We start from the raw sequence: 13,443 nt of genomic DNA, 5'->3' as shown, positions 1-13,443 counted from the left end.
TGTTTGCCATTTGTGATTTCATGTTCTTTTATTCAGAAATACAAAAGAAGGCAAGTTCATAAGTGTCAAGTTGATATAAAACCTTCAGTGAATAGAAATCTGATTTCTTTTCTATAAAGGCATAAAAGCAGAGTTTGAGTGATTGCCTCTGCTGCATAATTCAATGATATTTTAGACATTTGATTATGTGACACGAGGACATATAATTAGACACAGCCAATCAATCATCGGCAATGAATTGGCATCAATAAATCTTTGTAAATATTTGTTTGTGTTCATCAGCCCAAGAACCGATAACCGATTAAAAAGCATAATCTGTGAAAAGTGGATGTTCAATTAGTAGCTAACCTTATGAAAAACAATTATTGGGTGCAGTAATGGTGAATACTCCAGGGAAAATCAGGTAGCATGCAAACCACCACGTTTCTCTACCTCAGTTTGTTGGTATGGAAAAACTCTATTTACTACAGGCATACAGAATGAGCTTTAAGCCATCCATTTATTTCTCACTTCAGCGCTGAAGTACAGTTAATTTGGAAAATGTGGTTAATTTGGATATACTATGAGGATTTTTGGATACTCAGCAGAATTTTTTTTTTATTGGAAATTTTGGACTTTTAGTAAGTTTTTCGGTGATGTAAGATCTGTGCCTGAAAATAAACGTGCTTGCATTGCACAGCCCTGCATTAGAGCCTGCGCTATAGCTTACATCAGCAATATTCACTCATGTTATGTCACCCTTGATTTCTGGGATTTTCCTTCAGCTTACTGTCTATATAAAGAAGAAGAATGTAAGGACATATTTTGAAGCCACCGCTGGCATTAAAAGTTTTAGCGCTGGAATTGCCCTTTTAAAGCAGAAGGCTGTCACACAAAACACAATAATGACAGTTCTCTGTGTGCCATCCACAACTTTCACAGGCTGGCAGCAGTAGATAGAAAAAAGGCTCATTAGGAGAGAGCAACAGGCACCACTGCAGAATTGAGCAGATGTGCTGAAAACCAGCGCACATGTCCAAAAGATATGTTTTATTCTGCATTACAGGACAGACAACACTGAACTGTGACCTAATTCTGACTTTTGTAAATAAATTGTTATGAAATTTGAATTTAAAGTTCCTATACCTTGAATAAATATGTCATAATAAACGTTAAGAGATTTACATGGTTGAATTTAGATGAAAGATTACTTTTTAAATAAATTTATGCAAATCCAAAAAAGAAGATGAAAATATATATTTTTAAGCAATTTCATGAAGGATTCCAAAAAGAGTACAGGAATCGTGCATCAGCATCAGAATAATGCTTTATCTGTATCATTATGGGAATTTATTTAAATGTTTTTTATATATATATATATTCCACGTTCCTTTTTTCTCCCTTTTTTTGAGAATCAATATGAACATTTCTAGCATTTTAATGGCTGATCCATCTTTACAGGCAGTTTACAAACAAACTACATCTTCATAGTAGTTTGTTATAAATTGAAGTATATTAGTAATATTAATTTGATATTTATTGGTACCAAACTGAAGGGAAGTGGCTGACTTTAGATGGATTTTCATATAATAAAAACTCAAGTACAGCAGATCATTGAGGGTTTTTTTTTTTGCTCTCTGTTCCTGAAGGCACAGATACACTGTGGTTTCCTTGTGACAGAGATTTATCACCAGTCAGAGCAAACTGGAAGACTTCAAAGCAATAACTGAACTGATTTCAGTTAGCCCATTGTAACAGCGATAATTGCCCTGTAATTTAAAAAAGGTTCTACAGAGACAAAAAAAAAAAAAGAATAGTGCTAGTCAATTATACACAAGTTCATCTTTAATGATCAGCCAGTCAAACATGGGCTTGACTTGATTCAGTTTAAATCAATAACCTTTATTACAATGGGGAACAGCAATCTAATTGCTCTGTGTTTTATGTGAAGTGGAAAGCTATGCAAGTGTTGAAATGATAAATATTACATTACAACTACACATCCAGTGTGCCCATCATTCATCAACCCATCAATGAGATCCACTCAGCAATTCTCTTTACCAGCTGATACAGGATTTAATAGCTGCGAATTTCAGAAACACTCCCAACCTCCCCGCTCCACCCCACCACCACATATGTCTTTTTCACCTATTTCAATTGGTCACACGGACCAATATTTATGCCATAAGCTAAATACATATGCACAATGATTAACAAATGTATTAGAGCACCTGTCATGAAAAAAAAAGATTGTAGAACTGCACTAAAAACATTAAAAAAAAAAACTGTTTTTATTTTTTTTACTTCATGGTTAAAAACAATAATTATTTTTAGCATTAAAATGTCATTTCAATTAAAGAGCTTGCACATACTGGTGGATTAACCATTACAGAAACATTAAAAAACAATTTAGGTGATTACAAATACTGTTAATTTAGAGCAGCTGTAGCATAAACTTTACTCTGGGTGGCGGCCTAATAAATTTGTTAAGTACTGTATACTGAGGTTTACCTCTTAAAACCACACCACAAAAGAACAGAGCAAAATATAAACATGCAGTTACCTTCATCTTTGACCACCAACCAGTCGAACTGTGGCTCCAGGTCAAAGTCAGAGAAGAGGAGATGAATGCGGCTTCCCGGTTCAGAAATGATCAACCACACACAATTCAGGTTGTTTCCATATTCCTCTGGGTAGTTTGGGGACAATACAGTCCCTGATGGGGCCGTGAAGTTGAAAAAACATGAGACTAGAAAGAAAGAAAGAAGGAAAGAAGGAAAGAAGGAAAGAAAACAGAATGTTATTTTTTCAGGTAGCTGGCTGAGAGTGAAAACAGAAAGGCAGACGCTGACAGACAAAGTACAAAAGCAAACAAGAAAAAACAACGATAATAAAAAATTAAATATGAAAACAAACAGAAAGAACAACTAGCACAGACACAGAAATGGTAGACTTACAGACACAACTGGGTTTATTGCCAGACCACTGATTATTGTGCTGGCATGTGATGGTTCTTTCTCCCACAAGTTCAAAGGCTGCCTGACAAAAGAAGGTCAACACGTCACCATGTTGAAAGCGGTCACCGCTACGGCGACCGAATGTGGGCACCCCAGGATCGCCGCAGCCGCCTCGTTCGATCTCTGTAATACACAAATGCAGAAAGTCACATTTTATTTTGATAATCAACGTCATGTACATGTTAGTTTTTAGATAAGGCGTTGTTTTGCCTGTATTTGCGAGGAGGAGTTAAATGGCAATGGCATGCATACACTGATTTTGAGATAGCATGTGTATTAAATCAATGCAAACTCGGCAACAGATTACAAGATGGCCTTGAAATAATTTAAATAAATGTTCCACGTTACAAGGTTGCTGTAAAAGCTACCTTTCCTGGAAAATTGAGCATGTACAATATTTTCTTTTCACCCCCAGCTGTTCGCAGCATATGGCTGCTCCTCCCTGAGCCTTGTTCTGTTGGAGGCCTACTGTCATCTGATCGTTGAGGATTTCTCTGTATTATTGTAAGGTCTTTAACCTACAACATAAAGTGCCCTGAGGTAACTTGTTGTGATTTGGTACAATATAAATAAAGTTGAATTAAACTGAATTGCATCCAAATGTATGGAGAGTGAATCAGCTTAAATCAAATAATCTTAAGGTCCTTCTAGACTTGCCAGATATAATTGTAGCAAATGGATCAAATTCTTTGGATAAAAATAATACAGAAACAGAAACATTTATTTGCCATTTCACAAGGGCTTATTTAAAATCAACTTCCTTGAAAAATGGGGGCAAGAAACTGTACAAATGCATTTGAACTGATAATGACACATGCAAAAGGGTAAACAACAAAGCTATGCCAAAAATCAGGACAAAATATGTATACAAAATATACCCCCCAGAAAAACAGACAAAAAAGGAGAATTATGATTTGGCTTAAGAATATCCGGAATGTTTCGTTTATTGTGTTTGTTTTTGAACGAGTCAGGAAAATTCAAATGGGCTCTTTTCAAGCTGTCTGAATGCAAAGGCTTCAGTCAGAAGGGGGTGATGTTATTGCTTTATGGAGCAGAAAGTGAAGCGAACATGTCTAGCATCAGTTATATTACGCTGTTGCGTTAAGAAGTGAAATGCAACCTGAAATTCAACGGGCAAAACTTCATTTTGTTTCCTACCTCAAAGCTAATTACCATCAAGGTAATTGTGGTGTAATTCAGCTCTAATTGTGAACAGCAAAACAATAAGTGGAGACGCACAGGTAGATGAAAACACACACACTGATTCATGCACACTCTTGTTAAGTAATCAGCAGGAGGTGGAAATTGAACAGAGCAATGCTAATGTTTGTGACGTGGTATAAAATATGACTTCCCCTACTTCCCTTGTGCACATTTTAAGACACATACAGTATGTTGTGCCTGCCCTGTGTTCTCTTATTTACACCCTTTCCTCTGTCTCTGGCAGTACTCCTTTTAAATAGTTCCTGTCCTTCTCTTCCATTATGCGTCTTCTTATTGCTCCAGCTCTCTAAGTCTGATACACTGTGTTTTATTGGCATTGGTGTCACATTAGCAGTACTGTCGACCTGGCCTGCAATCCTGTTCTATTCATTTGTGACTCATTTTTATCCCTTCTTCTCTTAATGGGAGTGTGTTTTTTATCCATCCCATTCCCCTCGCTCCCCTACTTTAAAATTTGACATTCTACCAGACGTCTGTCATCCTGTAACACATGCTCCACCATGCTGCTGGATTCGCTTTGGGCAAACACATCTCAAGGTGAGCTGTGTGTATGTGTGCATGTGTTCAACACTTTTGCTATCTTCTGGGATGTAACTGCACCCACAAGAACAGAATACTCAAAGAAGCAGGAGGCATGTTGGTGGCCCATAGCTAGCTGTCACGCAGTTGATGAGTGTCAGGATGGATATCAGCAATCTTGAGCCCCCGGTAAGTCTGCCATTATCATTGTAAATGCTTCTCTCTTCTGAGCTGTTTCTTTCTAATGTTACTTTTTAGACTTTTACTGAAGTGAAGATTATATATTTACATCTGAACAAAAATATTTTACGCTTCTTTTTTCCTATGCTCAGAGCCACACACTGCACACAGTGCCTCTTACAAGCAATCTAAGTACATAATTAAAAAGCAAATAAAAAATCTGAATGAATAAAATAAAGATCAGAATCGTGTTTAGTGTATTTTAATGCCAAAAATTTGTTTCAAATAAACTTGCTTGATGTATTATTTGTTGTATCATTAACAGTCAAATATCAAAAAGTGAAGTATAAAAGTTTTTTTTTTTGTTTTATTTCAGTACTTCAAATTGAAATGCAGATCTACTACCTAAAAAAAATAAAAAATTATATGCTGATACTTCTTACATTGTTCAATCTTAAAGGCATTCAGTCCAGATTTTTCATTCATTACATTCATTCAAGATTGCACAATTTATATTGTTGCACTTTTGATGACAGTTACATTTGTCTGAAAGCCTCAATTATCATAATGTGCTGCGTGTTTATGACACTAACTCTGTCTTTCTTTAGTAATCGCAAACACACACGCACACACAGCAGGCAAGATTTCACAAGTGCAACGTGATGCCAAAAACAAGACACACATTGAGTTTCCCTTCAGGGTTGAAAATGTAAGCATGCTCAAGGGGTAACACTGATCAAAGGTTGTTACGTGGTGACATTATCCTTTTTGACAGTATCACAGTATTAACGCAAGGACACACTCACAACATACACCACAGGCACTTGTTCGGCTGGCCAGAGGGGGGAAAAAAAGCAGAAACTACTGCATCAAGTCTGCAAAGTTTGTTTTTTTTTTAGTTTTGGGTTTTATTTTCTTTCCTTTCAGTTTTGTCATATGTCATAGCCTTGTAATTTATATAAAGTGGATCAAATAGGAGTTTTGAGTCATGAGCCCCGGCATCAGGACAAATACAAAACATATAAAATCAGTGGTCAGTGGTAGGCCAGTCTCATATTAAGCCAAAGAATACCTGTTACATAACGCTCAGTGTCTCTCATCACAGTTACACATGCACACACGCACAGATTTTCTATAGTTCAGCAGACCGTTCGTATTCCTTTGAAAAGTAATTGACCCTGGAAAACTTCACTAAATCAAACACAGCAAAGCAAACCAAGAGCATAACCTTTGTCCCTGTTTCTCTTTCTGGCTCTCACAAACTCCTCTGGTCTGTCCGGGACTTGATTTTGTCTCAGATGATTTGTCATTTTTAGTCTTTTTATCCGGCCCTGACAAGCAGTTTTTTTTTTTGTTTTGTTTTTTGTTTGTTTTTTTTTGGGGGGGGGGGCATTAGACGTCTATCCCTATATTTATGAAATTACTTTTCTATTTGCCTGTTTTATTCTCTGGCTTAATTTAATTTTGCTCAAGTTGATTTAGTACAGTTTAATTCATGAGTGTCACTAACATGGTAGGATGCAGTATTTAATCAATTATATCAATATAATAAAAGATGTGTCATGACTATTTGTTCAAAAATAACAATGAATATGTGCTGTTGACAAACAAAATAATTTACAGGACCTGAAGACTTGACATCTACACAGAGAGGATCTAGGATTGATATATTATGAGAGGCAATTTGTTGATGCTGTTTGAGACCACTGCTTGCCTCAAAGTGAACGGTCATTGCAAATCAATACAAAGTTATTCTGACTAATCACCTTTATTTTATGATGCAGGATATACATACCTGTCCTAAATCTTATGACTGTGGGATTTTGTTCTGCCAAGATGGGTCATTGAAGTCTAAGTGCCAAATACATTAATTTCTCTTTCTCAGTAAATCATGTTCATATTCTTCCAAATGATCTCTCCTTATTGAAAGAATGAAATATCATTTGAAGGAATGATGTTCTCTTCCTTCAACAGAAGGATGCTAACGCATAGTGAAGCTGTTTTAGTCGCACATACTGGTCCAACACCTTGCTAAGACATTTTATGTTGTTTTTGGTTTTTACTGTTGCATCATTATCTCCATAATTACCAGCTTAAAGTAAATATGAAAAATACAAACGCAAAATGAAGTAATTAACTCACATTACTCATTTCTTACATTCTACATGCACGTGTGTGTGTGTGCGTGTGTGTGTGTGCGTGCGTGTGTGTGCGTATTTCAGTGAGGCATACCTTCATATACTGCCTTGAAGCCTGCTGAGCCAATTGTATCGTCTGACTGCAGGTGTAGCCACATCTGATTGGACAAGCTGACAATGAGGTCAGGGACGCTGGAGCCAGTGAGTCTACGTTTACATACACAAAAATAAAGTATTGAATAATCAGTATTAGTCATTGCTTGTATTTCATGAATCTAATGTCATACTTAAAATAATACTTTATTAATGCGTTCGTTCTTTTATACCCAGATAAAGTGGTTCTTACACATAAAGCACTCTCCGAGTATCTCCTATCTTCCCCCCATCTCCCACAGTCAGTGTGTCATATCCTCTCTCGAGATCAAACTCTTCAAATGACAGCTTTATTACCTGGAAAAATAAAACAAGACAAGAAAACAAATTTAGAAACGGTTACAAACTCCACCACATAGAAACAGAAAGACAGAGACGCTGTGGGATTTATTTGATCTCTTGGTTTTTCGCCCTTACAGTTTCAGCCAATAGAAACTTATAATTACATGTATCACTGTGGGAATCTGAAAGTCATGTAGAGAAATGTGAATTCCACAAACAACTTTCCCTGAACATATTCATATACATATTCGGTAATGTGCATACATTCTTATATTAAATATATTTATTCTTATAATTGTCCCATTCCTATTCTTATACTTTGCTTTGTTTGTATTTGTATTTTGCACACCTGTTTTGCTTGTGAAGTTCGCACACAAGAATTTCACTCGCATGTGCTGTACCAGTGTATGAGCACATGTGATGTGACAATAAAAGTGATTTGATTTGATTTGGTGTCATGAGTTCATGACAAAAAAATATATGTTAGAGGAGAACTAGGAAGCATGCTTCTTTTTTTTAAATGATCTTTTTTGGTCATTTTTGCCTTTATAGGGTAAAGACAGATACAAACTTTATAAGATTTATATACATCTTTTCCATATGGGGTATGGTGGAGAGAGACAGGGATGACATGCAGCAAAGGGCCATGGGTCAGACTCAAACCCAGCATCTGAGCTTCGTGGACTCTGAGCTAACTGGCACCCCAGTGTGGCTTCTGTTAACCAGCCAAAACCAGTCTAAGATCCTAAAGTTTTAAGTTACCTTGAAACACAAGACATAGTTTGAGAAACGGTCCCATGGACTCGCCCTTACAATGGGGTTCTTCTTACAAAACTGGTTGTTGAATATGTATTACCAGTCAGGCTTTAGATTAATAATAAATATATATGTTAAGCAATTTAAAATAAATCTTATCTCTCATAGGAAATCATGTTACCCTGATTATTCAGGGCAAGAAGTTGGAAGAAAGTTTTCTGCTGTATAAATTAAGGTACAAATATCACCAGTATGAGTCACAAACTTTTGGTTTCCTTGGACGTCACAATTGTCTACAGTTTAATCAAAGCTGCTATGTTAAAGACCTAACAACGAATTTGATGGCGACTTTGTGCTATTCCAGAAATAATCCATCTTTAAGAGAAGAGAAGAACAAAGGTCTGAAATTTAAGCACCTCTTGCTTTTTATTTAACAGCATCCTCTTTACAATCACAGATTGCATGAAGTCACCTGCGGGCACTGCACACACAAACACACACACGACATCCAACAAACACGCTTCTGCTGTTGAACTCTCAGAAATCGACTGCTAAATGCCTTACTTGCAGGCATTTTTGTGGCTGCAGCGGCCTGCATGCAGCATTGGATCATCAATCTGCTGTATGCTCTAATACTGGTATTCTATTATTTGCTGCTTGTCCATTATTCATTAGGTGTAGATCATATCCCTGACAGGGTGGATGATGACATATTTCTGCTCTCTTCAAGAAACCTCTAAGAAAGAAGAGCTCAATCAGTGAGCCTCTGGCGCATTAGAAGACTAAGATGAACGCTGAACATGTGATTGTGGTTGAGGATTCATCACAAGGCAAATCACACTGCAGTGAAGAAAAACCTTTGTGCAGGTGATAAGAGTGTAAAAACCATTTTTACATGCCAGAATCAGCCATGCACTGCTGAGCCTTTGGCTATGTTTTTTTTTTCTTCTTTTTTCTCAAAATAAAAATGTTCAGATAGTGTTTAAGGATAGGGAATCATCTGTGGGATTAGCTGCCATCTGACAGGAATGGCAGTGAATCAATGGGTGTACTGTACAATTCTGTATTCATACATGTCTCAATGCATCTTTGCATACATATACACCACTTAAAAGCAGTGCACACAGATATGCAAACAGGATAATAGTTAAAAGAAAAAAAAAAAACATGTTCCTTTTTGACAGCAGCAACTTACATTTAAGAAGCAGACTATTAAATATGAGACCAATACTTGCAGAAAGCATTTTCCTTTCTGAATATCCACAGAATGATACAGCCCCTGGCAAAGTTTAGTCTCTCCAAATGGTTACAAATAATGGGGAAAAGATGCAAAACAACGTTGCGAGGTATTAACTCCTGGCTAACAACAAATGACAGGGTGCATTAATAAACCATTATACTTAAGTTGTTTATGGATTTTTCTACTCTATTTGAAGGTTCAAAGGAACACATGAATTTCTGTTTAGCTTTTAAAGATACAAGATCATTATTTTTTTAAATAATTAAAAAACAACAACTATGAACCACTTTTAAGGACACAATGTTAAGATGTGGCACATTTTTTCTTTGCCTCTGATACATGAAAATTACAAATTTGTTACGTGATTTATTTTCAAAAAGACAAACTATTCCACTTTACCATTGTCCACTGTGCGATGATTAACACTGCTCTGCCACATGTAAGAAAAGCAAACAAATGAAAAGCTGCAGAACAAAAACTGCTACAAACAACTGCAGCTTTTCAGTTAGCATCTTTGTTTTTTTGTTAAACCCGGCTTGTTGAGAGCTACACTCAAATCAGAATCAGAATACTTAATTTATCCCCTGGTTTGTTTCGTTGCAGGCACTCAATCAAAATATAAATATGAGAGACATAAAAATGTGAAACAGGACTGAAACAGAGTCTCCGTTACTGAAGTAGCATTTTTATGTTTCTCCAATACCGTGAAAAAGATGTTCTGCTCACAGTAGATGAATAGAAGTAATGGTAAATTAATTTGGTATTTATATCTATACACAAATAATAAAATCTTGAACAGTCAAAGCTTTTATTGTGAGCTGTATACGTGTTTGTTTCTAATAAGGGTACAGTCTTAAGTTGTTCTTAAGACTGTACAGCAGCAGCAGCGGCAGCAGCAGCAGCTAGAGGTGATAACAAAAAGGGAATGAAGCAGAACAGAATCCAAAACAGGCTTGGTATGTGTTCCTGCACATCTAAGACTGTGTGTCTTTGATGTGCGTGTGTGTGTGTGTGTGTGTCTCGAAGGTGGTTTTCTCAGGTATATCTGCCTTAACAACTGAGGCAGAATAGTGTTAAGGTACAGCTGTTTCACTCAATGTTATGTGAGCATTTCTGTTGCCTTATACGTTTCTGTACTTTATTTATGTTTGCGTATGTGTGTGTGTGTCTAGACAGTCAAGGGAGACTACAGACTTAAAGGAACTGAAGCATTATCACAAGGTCATTAGCAAGAAGCTCAGCACTGTTCAATAGATCCAAATGGGCCCATTTAGAAAGACATTAAGAGCAGCCTGCAACCCCAAACTACATTAGATTAGCTTCTTTATTCGCTAAAGCAAAGAAAGCAACAAAGACAGAAAGAAAAGAAACACTGCAGAAGGAAACAACGGTAAGTGCTCTCTGGGCCTTTCAAAATGTTCACCTAAAGCAAACAAACATGTGTTGTACACATGAAATGGGTTTTCAGCACTTTTCTATATTCGCTTTTGGTTTCACTACATTATTTCTGGTTTTTTTTCTTCCTAGTATTTCAAGAGAGATATTCTTTGGTGAAATTTGCTCTGTTCCAAGATCCAAAAAAAAAGTTATTCTTTAAGGGTGGATGCCTTTCAAAGGGGTAAGTGAAGCATTATCACGTTGAGGTCATTAGCAAGCAGCAGAGCAGCTAAGAGCAGCTCAATAGGCCATTTAAACATTGTTAAGAGCACTGAGCAATTCAACCCTACAGTGAAATACCTTCAGTCAATCACCCAGTAAAGTTATAGTGCTGTGAACTTCAAAGTGTGTGACCACAGTCTGAGAGAGGCTGATAACTATCTTTTCGCTCTCTCATTCCAAAATCTGATGCTTTTGTGAACGCTAAAGGAGGTCATCTAAGAGGTACTTTTAGAGCATTTTTAGTCAACAAAACCTCTAAAACATTACCAGCTCAGACCGTAGCATTTCAGTTCATCTATAGCAGAGCAATAACAGGGTACATGCCTCCCCTGAATGTCCTGGAGCAATGGAAGAATGTGGGATTTTAAAACGGAGAATCCCCTATGTCTTTTCACATGCCCTCACTGTTGGGGCGTTATGTTCGGGTAGTACTAGAGAATGCACAGACTTAATTGGATGGACTACTTCCTGAATGCCCTTGTTGAGTTGAGGCTGCAGTTGTGCTGAGTCACAGTGCACCAGCAGAGGGGAGAAATTATCTCATAAGAATAAATAATTTAGTAAATGTATAATTTATGTGTCTTTCTACCTAAATACACGTGTTCTGACCAAAGTCAAATCACTGACTTGTAAAAGAAAAATACACAAAGCACACAACCGCAAATCACTATATTTTGTTCATTACTTCACTGCAACCTCGGCTACAAATGTTCTGGGAGAGGCTTATCCTCCTCCTTAAGGGTATTAGAGCAGGTTTGATGCTTCTCTGTATCGTTATTCCCACTTAGGGTTCTCCAGAAAGAAAGCAGTCGGCCTGCCACGCTCACTTTGTTGTTGTGCTGTTCTATGTTTTCCCTAAAAAAAAAAAGAAGATTTGGAGCCCTGTTAAAATGTCAGCACTGCACACATCTAATGAATGACATTCAGTCTGTCATTTCAGCTGCCAAATAAGCTAAGGTGACCCCTATAGAGGGTAACACATGTGGGTATAGGTTTTGTTTCAGTCTTGATGGCTGTAAAAGCTAGCTCCTTATTGTAGTCATGCCCAGAAACCAAAACAATGTTTTTATTTCCTGACATCTGAATTCTTTTTAAAAGAAGAATCAATATTTTTTTGGTTGTTTTTAATATTTACTCATTATTTGATCAGCCTTTCAAATGACCCATGATAACAGGAGCATTCAAGATCCCTTGTTGCCAAATGATTTTCTAACATGAGCTTCTTTTGACTGCTCCCTTGTTGCAAGAAGTCACCACAGCATGCAGCTCCATACATTTGATTTGGCAGATTTTTTTTTACCCCAGATGCCCTTCCTGACGCAGCCCCCAGGGGATCTGTGTCTCCTCCCATAATAGCATATTTACCAGATTCATTCACTTGAGTCAGAAGCTCAAGGTGATGATATGTGTTACCTATAGTAACTACAGCATGTTTTTTTTTTTTTGCTGAAGGAACGCAATTAATTCACAAGACAGGCTTTTTCAAAGGTAGATGCTAGAATATGCCATGTCCAGGTTTCAGTATCCAGGACTGATAATAATTTTCACAATCACAATCTTGTGATATACAGGGCCTTGACAGTCGTGGGAACAAGGCTGACTAACTTTATTCTAAAGCAGCAGAGAGAGGCATATGTGAGCATGGTTATAACGACGTGCCAAAATTTAATGCGTTTTTACTACCTCGAGTTCAGAAAAAAAAATCTGTCAAGAAAACTATGTACTGAGGTGACCTCTTGTCAGAGAGGGAACAGCTGCCCTAAAAGCAGAGTGTACGAGAATTCCCTAGCCGAGACTGTGCAGCTATGTTGACTCACTGGTGAGCTGCCAAATTGGAGTCTGGTACCTTTTTCCAGTAGATTACTTTTAGCCTTTCAGCCAAATAAAGAAGTATAGAATAACCCGAACCCCATTTGGGGATGTAAGCTATAGGAAACTGATTTTGAAAATAGTCACTTATAGAAAACAGATTACCTATATCGATAATGATCCCTATTTTTTTTCTTTAAATTCCAGATTTAAGTTTTAGGAGCCTTTCTTTGACAGTCTAATCAGAATTTTAGAAGTACTTGTGCTTCTCATTCCATCTCAAGAGAGCATTATAAATCATCTTTACAGTGTACTGCATCTTGCAGCTGCAATGAATTTTACGATGGATACACACTGTGCCGCTATAGGCAATGAGGGACAAATACAGAAGTGGATTGCATACCAAATGGCTCCTTATAGTTTCTCACCCTAACAATATGTTTTGATCAGCCAGGAAGAGCCTTTACCTCCAAATGTACAAAGAGAC

At 37.0% G+C, this 13,443-nt stretch overlaps 1 protein-coding gene across 1 annotated transcript in view; it reads right to left on the bottom strand.

The window, feature by feature from the left end:
* Nucleotides 1–13,443, bottom strand: part of LOC120721224 (CUB and sushi domain-containing protein 1-like) — a 412,254-nt gene that overhangs the window by 135,639 nt on the left and 263,172 nt on the right. Inside the window, 4 exon segments of the mRNA XM_040011416.1 lie at nucleotides 2,543–2,728; nucleotides 2,937–3,119; nucleotides 7,152–7,264; nucleotides 7,404–7,507. Coding sequence (XP_039867350.1) covers nucleotides 2,543–2,728; nucleotides 2,937–3,119; nucleotides 7,152–7,264; nucleotides 7,404–7,507 — 586 coding nt within the window.

This window comes from Simochromis diagramma, unplaced genomic scaffold (genome assembly GCF_900408965.1).
Source record: "Simochromis diagramma unplaced genomic scaffold, fSimDia1.1 OVJJ01000603.1, whole genome shotgun sequence".
NCBI lineage: Eukaryota > Metazoa > Chordata > Actinopteri > Cichliformes > Cichlidae > Simochromis > Simochromis diagramma.
The sequence above is the reverse complement of the archived record's forward strand: the minus strand, read 5'-3'. Positions and strand labels throughout refer to the sequence as shown.